The sequence below is a fragment of the Pelodiscus sinensis genome, chromosome 15 (genome assembly GCF_052426305.1).
Source record: "Pelodiscus sinensis isolate ZL-2025 chromosome 15, ASM5242630v1, whole genome shotgun sequence".
Classification (NCBI taxonomy): domain Eukaryota; kingdom Metazoa; phylum Chordata; order Testudines; family Trionychidae; genus Pelodiscus; species Pelodiscus sinensis.
Genome location: NC_143066.1, coordinates 24,276,142 through 24,292,656, shown reverse-complemented (window position 1 = coordinate 24,292,656; position 16,515 = coordinate 24,276,142). Strand labels below are relative to the sequence as shown.

Below are 16,515 nucleotides of genomic sequence, written 5' to 3'. Positions count from 1 at the left end.
CCTGATCAGTGCCTAAATGATCAGCGTGCTGACTGGGCACCTATTTGGGCACCTGGACAATATGTCTCTCCAAAATTATTGGTTTCTATTATAAAGACAAATTTATTAGCTTCCATAGCACAAAACACTGGTCTCCATGTAATCTCAGTATCTCAAAATGAAAGGCTCACTTTTATTTGTAATGTTATAGATCTTTTTGTTGCAAATTTTAATTGATGGCAAAGCAAAACCTATTTCAAGAAGAAAGGAACTACAGGACACCACAAACCTTATTGTTAGTTATGTCACAGAGTAAACCAGACAGCACATAAAAGGACAAACAAAGACTCCATCTAGTTCTAAAAGCCTGGTGTTTGGTAGTCTTTTTTGTCTCCCAATCTTAAAACTTCAGCTTAACATGTAATAAATGATTCATTGTCAAATGAGCTGATTTTTTCAGCCTGCCTGGAGATTTTTCTTCTAACAGGAGAGCTCAAAACGGAACTTTTTAAGCCTCCTGAACAGTGAGAATGAACCTTTTCTTTTTGTCCTGAAAGGAAGTTCCAAACTATTCCACTTCATATTGAAATGTCGTACCAGGCTTGGGAGAAACTCAGCTGCTGTTGTACGTGTTGCTGTAAACTAATGGATTATTTAACTAGCAGTTTTCATTTGTGATTGGATTTCTCAACATCCATGATGATTATTTTCCTATTTAATTTCAAGGTCAGGGTTTAAATAACATACAGGCAGATAGACAAATGATTTGGATTTTAAGACCACAGGGTCATTTTTGTTTACAACAGTTACAGACAGTTCAGAATCTTGTTTTTCTTCATGCCCAGGAGAAAGACAGAGCTGTTGTGCCATCTGTTCTGCATGAGATACACCATTTCCTGACTGCAGCTTTTATAAATGGCAACTTCACATGGTGGAGCCATAGGAGGGAAAGCAAGTAGCTCTCCACTGTCTACAGAGATACATTGATGCTAATAAGCTCTGAGATGAATCAATCCAGTCACAGTGGGTAACTGTGGCTACGTGATTTGACAATAACAACTGCTAACTGTAGCCAGAGTTCAGTCTTCCAGTCATTGCACTAGCAAAACTCCCACTGCCATCCCAAATGAACTCTTAATGGTTCTGCATCAGCCCCCTTCCCCATCTCCTTTCTGGGTTCCCAATGAAGGGCATGATAGTATAGAGCTGGAGTATTTGGATGTGTGGATTAAGGGCCCTTCCTGCAATTATCTCCACTCTGGCAGATCCAGTCAGTGAAGTCACTGGGGCTCTATGCAGGGTCACCTGGTGAACAGCTCATTGCAGGATTGCGGTGAATCTCAGTCAGGGAATCCTCAGAAACTGGGAAGAAGCTGATGCCAGCTCTCACAAAGCTGCATCCTTGGTCTTGATGCTATACCATGTATTATGCACAAGAGCACATATAGGGGCTTTTGTAGGGAATGCAGGAATACCACTTAGGCTTATCTTCCCTCCAGCCAACACTATTTGGGTCATTTTTGCAGGTGTTCCTACTGCTAGTGCCAAGGAGCAGAGGACATGATCTGGTCTTTTGCCTTCTTCATTCCTGCAATTCAGCTATATTCAGGAGATTCATTCTTCCTTCGGATAAGGTCAGTAGTGCAGGGGCACTGAATGGAAGAAGACTTTTGCCCTTATTACCATCTGAAATGCTATTTTCCTATTCATGTCTGAAATCAACTGGCATTCAACATGGCCAGTTTTCTGGGGACCTTGAAGGGAAATTAGTTTTTCAGAATTGCTAATTCACTGCCTCAGGAATTTAGGTGTTCAAGGCTAGCGTTGGACAATGATTTTATTTTACTAGTCAGAAAATCAAAGAGAAAAAGACAAAAGCTGAAGAGTGGGAGATGTGCCAGTCTTCCACAATGGAAGTGATTTTATTCATCAGATAATAACAGCACTTAGATACTGCAATGATAAATGCTACAGAAGTCCCCCTAAAATAGAAAATATATATATATAGTTTAATTCCTGAATTATTTTTTCTACTGAACTCAGAACCTAATTATTCTTTCATGTTTCAACAACCTTAATGGGTTGAATTTAATTTCTGAAGAAGAAGAATGGTGGTTATTTTCTTTAGTTTAAGTAGCACATTTTAAACTGAGAAGTAAAATACAGCAACTATTTATTAGCTTAGCATATTGTTGGTTGGTTAATCACCTTCTAGAAACTCATAAGCTAAAAGACCAGGACTACAAGCTTCAGATGCTATAAGTGTAGCAACAAGCAGAATTGAACCTGGGAACCTCTAGAACTTAGTGTTTGTGCTTCTACCACATGAGCTAAGTCAGCCAACTAATAGCAAAGGCTGGAGAGTAGTGTCACGTTATTGGATTTTAAAGTGAGCAGCCAGCTCACTGATGCACCCATGGGTGGTGTTTGCCCCAAATTCTGTACAAAGTACGCCTTGTGAGGTGTCAAATAAAAGCTTATGCTCTACTGATTCTATTTATGCTACTCATGTACTCGTATGATGTTTGTATGTGAAGTTATGAATACGGGCTCTATACTTGTACTGTAAATGTTCTTTGTCTGGGAGGGAGAAATGGGCCTGGATTGCCTATTGTGAGGAATGATAGTTCAGTGAATAGCTGTGCTAACTAGCACTGCTCCATGGACAATGGCTCTCACTGTGGCCAATATACACCTGAGGAAGGCGTCTGGAAGCCTGCAGACTACTCAGGGCCTCACGGCTGCTGGCATGTGACACACAGAGAGGTCACTTGATCATGTGACGAGCCCCAGTTAGGGAGACACCAGGAATATAAAAGTGCCAGGAGGGCATCTCCATCTGGTTTTCAATCTTGCTACTGATTCTAGATGCATCCTTGCTAGAGACAGAGAGATGGGAAGGATTGCTGACCAATCCTAATACAGGATGCACACCAGAGACTTCTAAGCTAGCAGTTTGTAACATCTCTGCTAAGAGCCTGCATCAAGAACTTGGTAATTGATGTATGTAATGTATTCTCCTTAACAACCTTACTCTCAACCTTTTCTTTCTTTTATTAGTAAACCTTTAGATTTTAGATTCTGAAGGACTGGTCTAGCATTCTCTTGTGGGTAAGATCTAAAGTGTAAATTGATGGGGGACTGTGGCTGGTTCTTTGGGATCAGGAAGATCTGTTCGGAGTAGGTGAGATTGGGTTTTATAACCTCTCACCTGTGTGTAAGGTCCAGGGCTGATTGTGGCACAGGGAAAGCTGAGGTGTCTGAGGAGCTTTGCTCATGAGGCTTCCTGCTGGCCAGATTGGCAGCTGAAACGCTCTGTGTGACTAGTTTGTGGCCTATTTGGGAAAAGTCTCCAGTCGAGGGCTTTAAGTAGCCCTGGTTTTGAGCAATTCGCTCTGAGCTGACACCCTCCGCGGTGCCCAGACCCGGCCCTGTCCGACACAAGTAGACTTATTATTCTTTCTGAAAGTTGTCTCGGTGCCACTAGATGGGACAGTTCACACCCAGAAGGTGTGTGGGTTATACAGATCCTGTAGGATATATTTCTTTCCTTCTTTCTTTTCTTAAACATTGACTGGTGCTAACATAAGCTTTCTGTTCAGTTTATAACTTGCTGCTAGACATCCAGAAGCAAGCCAGATCCAATAAAGTCCTTAGGTTGTGAAATGTAGCATCAAAGGGAAGGCAAAGCTCTCGGGTAAAGGATCAGGTATCATCTCCACCATTTCCTCCTGGTGTTTTCTTTCAAACTATCATCATCACCTTTGTCTCACCTAGACAGTGCTTCAGTCAGCTAGGCTTCCTCCTAGCTCAGTCTTACCATTCATCTCCAGGGACTTTGCGTCAGGCCTGGGGAATCAAGTGGGTGTCTCTGGATACAGTTTGGCCCTAAACTGGAAATATCAGATTTGTTTCATTGTTTAAAGGATGTGGACTTGAATCTAAGTGTGTTAGGGTGACAATCTCCCTCAGTGCTCCTATCTTCAGACCACAGTGATGACACCAAACCATAGTAAAGAGTGATAATATATTAAAATAGCTTCAGGGTCTCAGGATTGTCCCATTTGTTCACTTTGTAATATGTTCTTTCTGAACAATGTTCAAGAAGTGCATAAAAACACCTCTGAGTCTAAATTTGACCAGATATAGAGCTTAGAGACAAGGGGGCAAATCTGCCTGGCCTTTTATCACTCACTAGTCCAAGGATCTCAAAAAAGTGTACTTCATATCCAATGTGGGCCCAATGCCAGTGCCACTGATGTCAATAATACATGTCCCATTTATTTGATTGCAGCTAAGATTAGCTTGTGTCTGATCTATTCTCTTTTAGGATTTTAAATAGTGCCATAGGTTCTGCATCACCTTCCCATGCCCACTTGACCAGGCCCACCAATGCATGGGGGAAGGTGGGCAAAAGGGGTAACTGTCCTGGTCCTTGGCAATTCAAAAGGGCTCAGGGCTCCTGGATGCCACCATCACTACCACAGGAATGGTGTCAGCCAGAGCTCTGGGCTCTTCAAATCGCTGCTGAAGCACCATGCGGCGCACACCAATTGGCTCTAAGGGCTGACTGGGGGGGTCAGGCGACTGGCATAGCATGGCCCAGCCGGCACTGAGGGCTGGCCCAGCCTCACCTCTTCCACCCAAGACCCCACCCCTTCTTGGAGTATGGAACCAGGCCCTCCCTCATCTTGCTCAAGGGCCTGGAAAGTGTGTTGAACCCCCTTCACTCGACACTGTGCTTTGTGATAGTATTGACTCTGAAATTCCATTCATTTCATATAGACAATGAGTACCTTAAAGGAATACTGACAAATAATGTAGGTTCCCAATCTAGCTACAGTAACACCACATGCGGGTGCCATAGCAGCTCTGCTATGCAGAATACTTGTGACAAGCAAACACACTGCTAGTTATCTGCCACCATTTGCTGTCCTAGTCCCCACCACTTTGGTCCCCATCAGCAACTAGGACTCCAGTGGTTTCTTCCTTTTCAAGCTGTTGTTCCTGCCCATAGTGCCAGATCAGAAGCTGAGGGTTCGCTGTGTGTGGCTGTCCAGGTTACAAATCCCTGCTCAAGTCATATGATTATATACATTGCAAAAGAAGGAAACTTAGATGTCTAAAGATACTTAGATCTTAAACAAAACTAGTGCACAATTCCTGCATGCACCAATTTAACATCCCATTCACTAATTGCCATCACTAATCTTTAAAATGTTTACAGTTCCTACAAGCAATCTCTCTACTTTCTCCAAAGTTAATCACTTTTTAAAATAAGATTCTTTGCATTTTTCTACAAGTCCTGGTGAATTCAAGAACGTCAGTAAAACAGAAAAATCAAACAAATAATTCAGAGATGCATATAGAAATAAGGTGGCAATTAATATTGGTGTAATGGTCAGTGCAGGTAACCAGGTAGCAGGACTCCTGTGTGACATGAGCTTTAATCGCTCTGTAATGCAGGTCCCTGTCAGTAGAATAGGGGATACTGATCCTTCAGTTCCCCCTTATTCTGTATTGTCTATTAGATGGCAAAATCTTAGGACCAGAGACTGTCTCTCACTGCATGTGATGCCCTACAAGCCCTACAGCTGAGCACAGGGCTGTTTAGTGGCAGAAGATTCAGAGGTGTAGCTTTGTTAGTCTGTAACTGAAAAAAATATAAAAAATAACAAATAGTCTGTAGGGTAAATTGAGGCAGTCCATGGTATCTTACTGAGAACTGACAAACTCAAATCTGAAAGTATCAGGCCAAGCCTGAGAAGCATACAGCACAGGAGTTACTGTGACCCTGGTTCCCCTGGCAACCACATTCCAAAAGGGCCTTACTTTGATAAGGTTGGTTCCAAACAACCGTGGAGGATTGTTTTTCATTGTCTTCTTTGTTCCTAGAAAATAAGCTTGGATCCCAAAGATCGCACCAAGGCAATACCACCCCCGCAGGAGACGCATTATATTTCCGGCCGACAAAATGACCATCAACATGCCTTTGCTTATGTTGGCTTATTTCACTTGTTAGGAATAACTACCTGTATTAGTGATAACATGTTAAATTGGCAATGGGCGGAGATGCTGTGTAACTGTTGTAGACCATTGGCTTATGTGCATCTCTCACTTCTGCTGCTAGACCTATCAAATCACTTCTCCTCTGTCCATCTGTTACCTATATAATCTAATGTATGTTTTGGTTAAGTTAGTGCTCTCTGGGCTTAACCCCCTGGTCCACACTCCACCAGCGCTGTGTGTTCAATAAATCCTCTGCTTGTTTTCACCTACACCCAGTGTGTCAAAGAATTATTTCTAACATAGTACTGTGGCACCTTAGAGACTAACAAAAAATGTAGATGGTATCATGAGCTTTCCTGGGCACAACCCATCTCATCTACATTTTTTGTTAGTCTCTACCTTATTTTTTAAGGTTTTTTTTTTTAAATAGCAGAAGAGCAAAGCCATGCCAAGTGTTCTCCTTGTTAAAGGACAAAGGGTCCAGGGAGCCTAGGGCTGCAGTACCAAGTGTTCATTTTTCTAGTGCATCAGTTACATTTACCTCCATCATCCTGCAGAAGGAGAAAAGCAGTGGGAAAGCAGGTGAAAGGAAATGTGGCTCCTAAAATTAATTAAAATTAAAAGTGGAGAAAAAAACAGGAAACGATGCAGAGATTTAAAATCTCCTTGAAAGAGTATCTGGTTCCTTAACCTGCCCAATCCTCACAGATGGCAGCAGAGAGCAGAGGCAGGTGCAAACCATCAGCCTCAGAGGCAGCTGCTAGCAGGTGAGTAGGAAGGAACCCCAGGACAACGTCTAGACTGGCATGATTTTCAGCAAATGCTTTTAATGGGAAAGTTTTTCTGTTAAAAGCATTTGCGGAAAAGAGCGTCTAGATTGGCACGGACACTTTTCTGCAAAAGCACTTTTTGCAGAAAAGCGTCCGTGCCAATCTAGACGCGGTTTTGCGCAAAAAAGCCCCGATCGCCATTTTTGCCATCGGGGCTTTTTTGCACAAAAATTTTCAGCTGTCTACACTGGCCCTTTTGTGCAAAAGCATTTCTGGAAAAGGGCCAGTGCAGCATAGCATTTCCGCAAGAACACTGACATCTTACATGAGATTGTCAGTGTTCTTGCGGAAATTCAAGTGGCCAGTGTAAACAGCTGGCAAGTTTTTCCGCAAAAGCAATTGCTTTTGCGGAAAAACTTGCCAGTCTAGACGCAGCCCAGGTGTTTTCCAGGAACTGCTCCTGGGCTGGAGCTGCAGCCCCTCCTATAAAACCCCCTGCAGCTCAACTTAGCTCTGTGTGATTTCAGTTGGTTTTTCTGATGTGGTTGGTTTTTAAATCTTAGCCATGAGAGTATTTGTGCTGCAACCAATCTGGTGCTCTTGCAGCATGTGGTAAGAGGAGAGGGGCTGTGTATGGGCAGGGGGTTCTGGATGCTGTGCTGGCTTCTAAGCCTCCTCTCTCTTGTTTGCAGGCTGCTTCTTTTATTTGGCTGCTTTGTGGTGCCCTTGACAGCTGGTGTCACTAGCTCCATGGCTCTAGACTTCCCAGGTAACCAGGGCATTCTTCTGAGTGTGGTGGATTGGTCTGTAGGCTGCTCAGACAGTCTTACTGCTCCTGGCATGTGCTTAGAAGTAATGATCCCTCCTCTCTCATTAGAGGAGTGAGCTTTATCCTAATAGCTTTTATATTAACTTTCTAGTGCTCTCTGCTGCAAGGAGTTACTGTTGGACTGATTGTGAGTTTCCTCTTGTAGGAACAGTGTCTTGTCACACTGACAAAATTCTGACTGGGTTTCCTAGAGAGCTTGGCAGCATCTCCTGGCATGCTTATGTAGTTGGTATGTATTGCTACATGTTTAGCTGGTCTCTCAAGATGACATCTAGCTGCACAACTGACCAGTTGCTTCTTTCCAGATGCAAGTGGAGGAGAGATTGTTGACTGTGACTACATGGTAGATCATGAGAGGCTGACTTTAACTGCTCTGTATGTGAACTGTACAAGACTAGAAGTAAAACTGTCCCTCTGCTTTGGGAACACAAACACTTGCTACAGACTCTCTGAAGTGGCTATAAAGTTTATAGCACGCATGAGAACTGATCCAAGTGGTGCTGTAATTAGGCTAAATATAGCCTGGAACATAATCACTTAAAGATGAAGCTGCAAAACATTCAATAGGTCACCTTTGTTGCATACCACGGTCCAAGTATTATACAGATTCTTGTGAGTGATGTGTATATTCTTTATATTCTGAGAGCTGATCAAAAGTGTCAGACAACCTAGAGTGTCAATCTGGGTAAGCAACAATATTGCTGTGGCTGCCAACTTAGAACTGACCTGATGCTTTCTATAGACAACATTTACTCTTAGCTGAGCCAAACTTCTGGCTCAGATTTTTATCTTCACATCTGGCATATGTCCAGTTCCTGATCTGGGGCAACATCTAGTCATGTAAAACCGTGCCACTGTATTTTACTTTAGCCAATGTCTTTCTTTTGCTACAGCATGACCAATACCAGCTACAAGTGTGGCTGCTGCAGAACAAGACAGTTGCAGGGGACAAGAATGTAATCTACAGTATTGGCTGTGATGTTCTTCAAGCAGATGAAGCTGTCCCTACCATTTTTACAGGAGCTACAAACTGTACTAAAGACTTCATGGCAGTAAGTGGGGCAGTTCGACAATCTCTGTGGGCAATCTAACTGAAGTCAGCTGTAGAGATGAGTCTCTAACTCCATGGCTGTTTAGATCATCAAGCCTTAAAGATGATATGTCTGTAGTCTTCAAAAATTTGTGATAGAAATGTAGCCGTGTTAGTCTGGTGTAGCTGAAACAAAATACAGGACTATGTAGCACTTTAAAGACTAACAAGATGGTTTATTAGATGAGCTTTTGTGGGCCAGACCCATTTCCTCAGATCAAATAGTGGAAGAAAATTGTCACAACCATATATACCTCCAGCACCGACCCCTGCGGCCGTCCCAGCTCTCGCTCCTCCTCCCACTCCTGCTCCCCCTCCCGCTTCCTCCGCACCCCCTGTCCCTCCTGCCCCACCCTTCACACCCGCTCCCCCCCCCCCCCGACACTCCCGCACCCGCCAGCAGGACCCCCAAGCCTGAGCTTTCCCTTCCCTTCCTCCCCTTCCTCCCCCTTTCCAGCTCCCTCCTCCCAGGTTTCCCCTCCCCTCTCCCATCCTCCCTCCTCCCTCCCCCCACCCCAGTTATATAAAATAAAACAAGATTTTGATTGTTAAAACAGGTGTCTTTATTTGACATTAGGAAGGGGGGCTAAGGAGGGGATGGAGGGGAGAGTGGAAGAAGGCCCCAGTGGGGCATGCAGGGAGAGTTCAGTCCTCCTCCTCCACCTGGAAGCTCTCCCGCAGGGCTCCCTGGATCTGGACGGCCCCCCGCTGGGCTTCCCGGATGGCGGCGGTGCGGGGCTGAGCGTAGTGGCCAGCCATGCGGTCAGCCTCAGCCATCCAAGCTGGCAGGAAAGCCTCCCCCTTTCGCTCACACAAATTGTGCAGCACACAACATGCTGCCACCATGGGAGGGATATTGTGCTCGGCAAGGTCGAGGCAGGTGAGGAGGCACCTAAATCTGGCTTTCAATCGTTCAAAGGCCCCCTCCACCACTATGCGGGCCCTGGTGAGCCTGGCATTGAAGGCCTGGCGGGAGGGGTTGAGGTGCCCCGTGTACGGCTTCATGAGCAAGGGCTGTAGGGGGTAGGCCGCATCCCCCACCAGGCACACGGGCATGTCAACGTCCCCGACCCTGACGTGGCGGTCGGGGAAGAAGGTCCCAGCCTGCAGCCTTTGGCACACGGAGGAGTTGCGGTACACCCGTGTGTCATGTGCCTTGCCGGACCAGCCCACATTAATGTCCGTGAACTGTCCCCGGTGGTCACACATGGCCTGCAGGAGCACGGAGAAGTACCCCTTTCGGTTGATGTACTGGGAGGCCTGGTGTTCCAGGGCATGGATGGAGATGTGCATCCCGTTGATGCCCCCCCCCCGCAGTTGGGGAAACCGAGGGCGCCGAACCCCCAGATGACGGCGTCCGGGTCGGCGAGGTGCACCACCCTGCGGAGCAGCACCCGGTTGATGGCCTTGACCACCTGCAGAGGGACACAGCAAACCGCGAATCACTGGAGCGCCCCGGTGGCTGGGACTGTTCGTGCCCTGGCACTGCCCTGCGCCCCACTCACGGAAGCAACCCCCCGGGCGGCGTATAGTACGGCCAGGACAGACCGACCCCTCCAGTGCGGGGCACTTTCACTTCCTCCCCTCTCCCCCGTTTTCCCTGGGGCGGCCCATCCCCTCCTTGCAGCCCACCTCTCCCCCGGCCCAGTGGCCAGAGAGTGCCATACCTGCATGAGCACTGCTCCGACGGTGGATCTCCCCACGCTGAACTGGTTCCCGACGGATCGGTAGCTGTCTGGCGTGGAGAGCTTCAAGAGGGCGATGGCCACACGCTTCTGGAGCGGGATGGCGGGCCTCATGCGAGTGTCCCGTCACCACAGAGCAGGGGCGAGCCACTCGCAGAGCTCCAGGAAGGTGTCCCTCTTCATCCTGAAGTTCTGGGTCCACTGTCTGTCTCCCCAGCGCTCCAGGGCGATGCGGTCCCACCAGTCGCTGCTGGTGTCCAGATGCCAGATGCGGCAGGGCACGCTGGCATCCGGGCGCTGCTGCGGATCCTCCACGGCCCCCAGAGAGGCCCGGCAGAGAGGCAGGGGGCTGACATGCACCAGGTGGTGCCAGGCAGCCTCCAGCCATTGCTGGCAGGCTTGCAGCAGCAAGTCCAAAAACTGCACCAGAAAGCCCAGGGCGAGCTCTGGCTCCATGTTGCCAACTGTGGCGGCGTCCCCAAAGGGAAGCACCAACACAGACAGGCACAGAGAAAAACGCTTTGCTGTCCCTCGGCGAGGTAGGCAAACAAGCGGAAAAGCTGAGAACCGGCTGTCCAGGGGGGTCCCTTTAAGCACGAGCCTCAGATAGCCTCACACAGCAGCCACACAAAGCAACTACTGACCTAATGCCCTGCCGGAACCGGTTTCAGCTGCCCTTAAGTGCGCCCCAGCATCCAATCAGTGTGGACGTGCTAGTTTGAATTAGCAAAACGCTAATTCGAACTAGTTTTTAAGTCTAGATGCGCTAATTCGAATTAGCTTAGTTCGAATTAACTAATTTGAACTAAGTTAGTTCGAATTAGCGCTGTAGTGTAGACATACCCTCATAGAACAGGCTCAACCTCCATCATTCTTGTATCTCAAAGGTTACATACACCCTCCATTATCTCTTCCAGAGTAAACAACCTAGGTTGCATCTAGACTGGCATGATTTTGTGGAAATACTTTTAACAACAGTTTTTTCGTTAAAAGTATTTCCGCAAAAGCATCCGTGGCCAGTCTAGATGCAATTTTGCGCAAGAGAGCCCTGATCGCCATTTCCGTTAAAAGCATTTCCGGAAAATCATGCCAATCTAGATGCAGCCTGTGTGTCAAATTTAAGCATGAATGACAATTCTGAAGCTTCTTGTGGAATTCTGGAGTTAAAATCTCTTTGAAGCAATATACATGTTTTAAGGTCATTGAGGGAATGGTCAGTGGCTGAAATGGCAAGCAACAGCTTTCTCTCTGAGTTTTATGTCTGTTTTGTGGGCGTAGCTTATTCCAAGTTTAGGTCAAAAGAGCTTATTTTGAAATTTGGCACTTTGTAGACAGCACCACATTTTAAAATAAGTCACTATTCTGAGGACATCCCTTCACCCTCATGGAACTAAGGTTACAGGGACACTGGAATAGTGCACCCCCTATTTCAGGAAAAAGCAGGAGTGTTTAAAGACACAGCATTGCTATTTTAGGATGCTCCCAGAACTCTAGGGACCAGTTCTGCAAGTAAGCACTTACCCTCAAAGCCTGATAAAGCCAATAACCGCTATGGGAAGCAGCAAGTTGCAGGACCAATCCCTTGGTAAAGAACAGCATGGAGCAGCCAGGGACATAATTTATTTCTGCAGAGCAGTGGCATGGACAATGGCTGCACTATTAGCAGAATTGAATCATTGGCTCCTGGATAAAAAAGAGGCATTAGAAGTTGTGTGTTTTCAAAGCTACTTTTTAGGAAGCTGGCTATGTGGATTTCTATAGCAGTATCACTCCTCCCACTGCTGTTAGAGTTCTGTTGGCATTTACATTGCAAATCTTTTTTCCTTTTCTTCCTGAGGAACAAAGTCATGGCATGCTAAGCTAGAGAGTGAGGCCCAGATCCTCAAAGGAATTTAGGTGCCTACCTCCCATCTCATTCAATGGAAATTACCTTTGAGAACTTGGACCTATAGCTGTAACTTTCAATTTCCCTATACTCTTTATTTTGGTTTTGGAGCAGAGCTATACCTCGTCAAACTGGTGTTAAAACTGATTCATGGAGGTCATTGTCAAAATATGCCCCTGTAAACCACACACACACATAGGCTATGTCTACACTGGTGGGTTCTTGCACAAGAACACAAGAACCCTTGCACAAGAACACATCCACACTGCCATGTGGTTTTGCACAAGAGCATCCATGGCAGGGTGGATGCTCTCTTGTGCAAGAAAGCTCTGTTGGCCATTTTAGCCATAGGGCTTTCTTGTGCAAGAAACCCCTGCTGCACGTCCACACTGCCCTCTTGCACAAGAGGTCTTGCGCAAGAGCGCTTACACTTGTTAGAAAAGAGCATAGCTCTTGCCCAAGAAGCCCTCTCTTACCATGCTTTACTGTAGCTCTTATTGCACAAGAGTGGGCAGGCAGTGTGGATGCTCTGTGGAAGAATGGCCGTTCTTGCACAAGAACCCACCAGTGTAGACAGAGCCCTAGTGTGGTTCGCTGTTCCATGCAGTGGCACTTAGACCACAGCAACAGATAAGAACAAGAGAATGGGTTGAGCGCTAGCTGTCTTCTAGCGCAAAGGGTAAAAGCCCTTATTACAATCCAGAAGTCTTAGGTTCAAATCCACCTGGTGGAGGTTACACCCCCATTTTCTATGTTACATTTTAAAATACAAACCTATATGATTTCTCTCATGTGGTGCCCTTAACACCCGCTGGGAGTATAAACATCAAGGCTATGTCTACACTGCAGGCTTTTGCCAGCAGAGAGTATGCTAATGAAGCGTTCATTAGCATTTGTCGTGCTGTCATTTACATATCTCTGCCGATGCTTTTTGCACAAGAGGTTTTTGCGCAAAAACAAACAGTGTAGACAGGTCCATTTTGTGCAAAAAAAAACCCCTTTTGCGCAAGATCCCTTATGCCTAAAAAAGGAGGTATACAGGATCTTGCGCAAAATGGGGTTTTTGTGCAAAACGGACCCGTCTACACTGCTTGTTTTTGCGCAAAAACTTCTTGCACAAAAAGCATCGACGGAGATATGCAAATGACAGCACAACAACTGCTAATGAGCCCTTCATTAGCATACTCTGCCAGCAAAAGCCTACAGTGTAGATGTAACCCAAGTGTTCTATGCTGTGATGCCTATAAAAGACTTGACAACACTTCATCTGCTAGAGTGCTGAGACCCTGGTTGTCAGCGCGGAGGATTGAACCAGAGTCCTTATGGGCTAAAGTCATGAGCTAAAAGCCAACCCAGTGTTAGCTAAGACTGTAGAGCAGCCATCCATCTCCCTTCTTGGTGCCTCTAGGTTACCTATTTCCCTCAGCTGAGGAAGCACTTCCCAAGCTTCAGAAACTGTCCAGCAGCTCATTCCAGAGGTGCTCCAAGTTGTAAAGCCAATAGACCCAAGCTCTGGACAGGAAGGATTGAACTTAAAACCCTATGGACTAAAAACATGTGCCTGTATAGGATAAGTTAAACACCAGTCACCTACAAAGCAGCTATCATGCTCCCTTGTTAGTGCTCACAATCCCTCTGGGTTACTCTTGTTTTTACCTATCAGACTGTGTCTTCCTGTTGCCTCCTGTCTTATAGTTAGGCTGTCAGCTTTCTGGGGCAGGAGCTGTCTTTTAGTTCTGTGTTTGTACAGTGCTTAGCACAATGGGGTTCCAGCCTATGATGAGGGCTCCAAGGCACTATGGGACTTCAAATAAAGAAATGAATAAATAGTAGAACTGGGGCTACATTTAATACTGGTCCAGTGGTCAGTACAGGCAACGCCATAACAGGACCCTCAACTCCTCTGTGGTTCTGCCACTGACTTGTGGCCAATCCTTCTAGTAAACTATCTGTGTTCAGGTATTAGCTCTTTCCTAAGCCCTATGTGTGACCTTAGCATAAATCACTCTGAAACACAGATCTCTGTCTGTGTAAATATGGATAATAATCCTTCCTTTCTCCCATCTTTCTTCTCTGTTGTCTCTTCAGATTGTAACATCTTTAGACCTGGGAAGGAGGTGGGATATCATAAAGGTATATAAAATCATGACTGGCACGGAGAAAATGAATAAGGAAAAGCTATTGTTGTTCCCATAACGTAAGAATTAGGAATCATCAAATGAAATTAATAGGCAGCAGGTTTAAAACAAACAAAAGGAAGAATTTCTTCACATAACTCACAGTCAATCTGTGGAACTCCTTGCCAGAGGATATTGTGAGGCCATGACTTTAACAGGTTTAAAAAAAGAACTAGATATATTCATCTAGGATCGGTCCATCAATATCTATTAGCTAGGATAGGTATGAAAGGTCTCTGTTTGTCAGAGGCAGGGAATAGGTGACAGGGTTGCAATCACTTGATAATTACCTGTTCTGTTCATTCCCTACTGGTGAACCTAGCATTAGCCACTGTTGGCAGACAGGATACTGGGCTAGATGGACCTTTGGTGGATCAGGGATGGTACTTGGACCTGCCATGATGGCAGGAGACTGGACTCGATGACCTCTCAAGGTTCCTTCAAGTTCTATGAGAAAGGTATATCTCCATATTATATTGATCAGCATGGCAGATAGAGGCTGTTCTCTTTTCTTATGGACTGTCATTCACTGCATTCATACAGAACCTAGCACTATGGGATCATGATCACAGGTGGTAGAGTGGTAGGTGGGCAAGTTTGCTACCATAAAGCAAGCACTAATTTGTGGGCAAATCACTTAATCTCTTTGGGCTCGTCTACACTGGCCCCTTTTCCGGAAGGGGCATGTAAATTTCATGAGTCGTAGTAGGGAAATGCGCGGGGGATTTAAATATCCCCTGCGGCATTTAAATAAAAATGTCTGCCGCTTTTTTCCGGCTTTTAAAAAAGCTGGAAAAGAGCGTCTACACTGGCCCCGATCCTCCTACTTTGAAGTAGGAATAAGAGCCTCCGGAAAAGGGCGCTTTTTCCGGAGGATTGGGGCCAGTGTAGACGCTCTTTTCCGGCTTTTTTAAAAGCCGGAAAAAAGCGGCGGACATTTTTATTTAAATGCCGCGGGGGATATTTAAATCCCCCGCGCATTTCCCTACTACGACTCATGAAATTTACATGCCCCTTCCGGAAAAGGGGCCAGTGTAGACGTAGCCTTTCTGTCTCACTTTTCCCCATCCACAGAATGGGGTTTAATAAAGGGTTCCTGGGCCTTTAAAATCCTACAGATTAATGCTGACAAGAACTATTCCTCTACTTCCCGAAGGTTGAGAGGATTCATTGACACTAGTAACACTTATGGGAAACAGTCCCTCCTGAACAGACCTACTCTGGAAATGGAGAGCTACTGGGACTTGCTGCCAACAATGGGATGCCCTACAAACCCCACAGCTGAACACAGGGGGCTATGTCTAGACTGGAAAGTTTTTCCGCAAAAGCACGTGCTTTTGCGGAAAAACTTGCCAGCTGTCTACACTGGCTGCTTGAATTTCTGCAAGAAGACTGACTTCTTACTTTCTGAAATCAGTGCTTCTTGCGGAAATACTATGCTGCTCCCGTTCAGGCAAAAGTCCTTTTGCGCAAAAGGGCCAGTGTAGACAGCTCAGATTTGTTTTGCGCAAAAAAGCCTCGATCGCAAAAATGGCAATCGGGGCTTTTTTACAGAAAAGCGCGTCTAGATTGGCACGGACGCCTTTCTGCAAAAAGTGCTTTTGCGGAAAAGCATCCGTGCCAATCTAGATGATCTTTTCCGCAAATGCTTTTAACGGAAAACTTTTCCGTTAAAAGCATTTGCGGAAAATCATGCCAGTCTAGATGTAGCCCGGGCTGTTTAGTGGCAGAGGAGCAAAGCCATGCCAAGTGTTGTCCTAGTTAAGCAGCAATGGGTTCGGGGAGCCTAGGGCTGCAGTTCACAGTGTTCATCTTTTTCTAGCACATCAGTTACTTTTACCCCCATCTTCCTGCAGAGGGAGAAAGGCAGTGGGAGAGCAGGGGAAAGGAAATGTGGCTCCTACAGTCAATTAAAATGAAAAGTGGGGAAAAACAGGAAATGATGCAAAGAGATTTAAAATCCCCTTGAAAGGGGAGCTGGGTCCTTAACCTGCCCGCTCCTCACTAATGGCAGCAGAGAGCAGGGGCAGGTGCAAACTATCAGCCTCAGAGGCAGCTGCTAGCAAATGAGGAGGCAGCAACCCCAGGTGT

At 46.0% G+C, this 16,515-nt stretch overlaps 1 protein-coding gene across 2 annotated transcripts in view; it reads left to right on the top strand.

The window, feature by feature from the left end:
* The window catches only part of CRYM (crystallin mu), a 37,763-nt gene extending 31,441 nt beyond the window's left edge, over positions 1 to 6,322 (top strand). Inside the window, exon 9 of one of the 2 annotated variants that reach the window (XM_075899454.2) lies at positions 5,875 to 6,322. In XM_075899454.2, coding sequence (XP_075755569.1) covers positions 5,875 to 5,957 — 83 coding nt within the window. In that variant the 3' untranslated portion in view covers positions 5,958 to 6,322. The remainder of the gene's footprint in view (positions 1 to 5,874) is intronic. The other variant, XM_089782309.1, reaches the window with a different exon arrangement.
* The last annotated feature ends 10,193 nt before the right edge of the window (positions 6,323 to 16,515 follow it).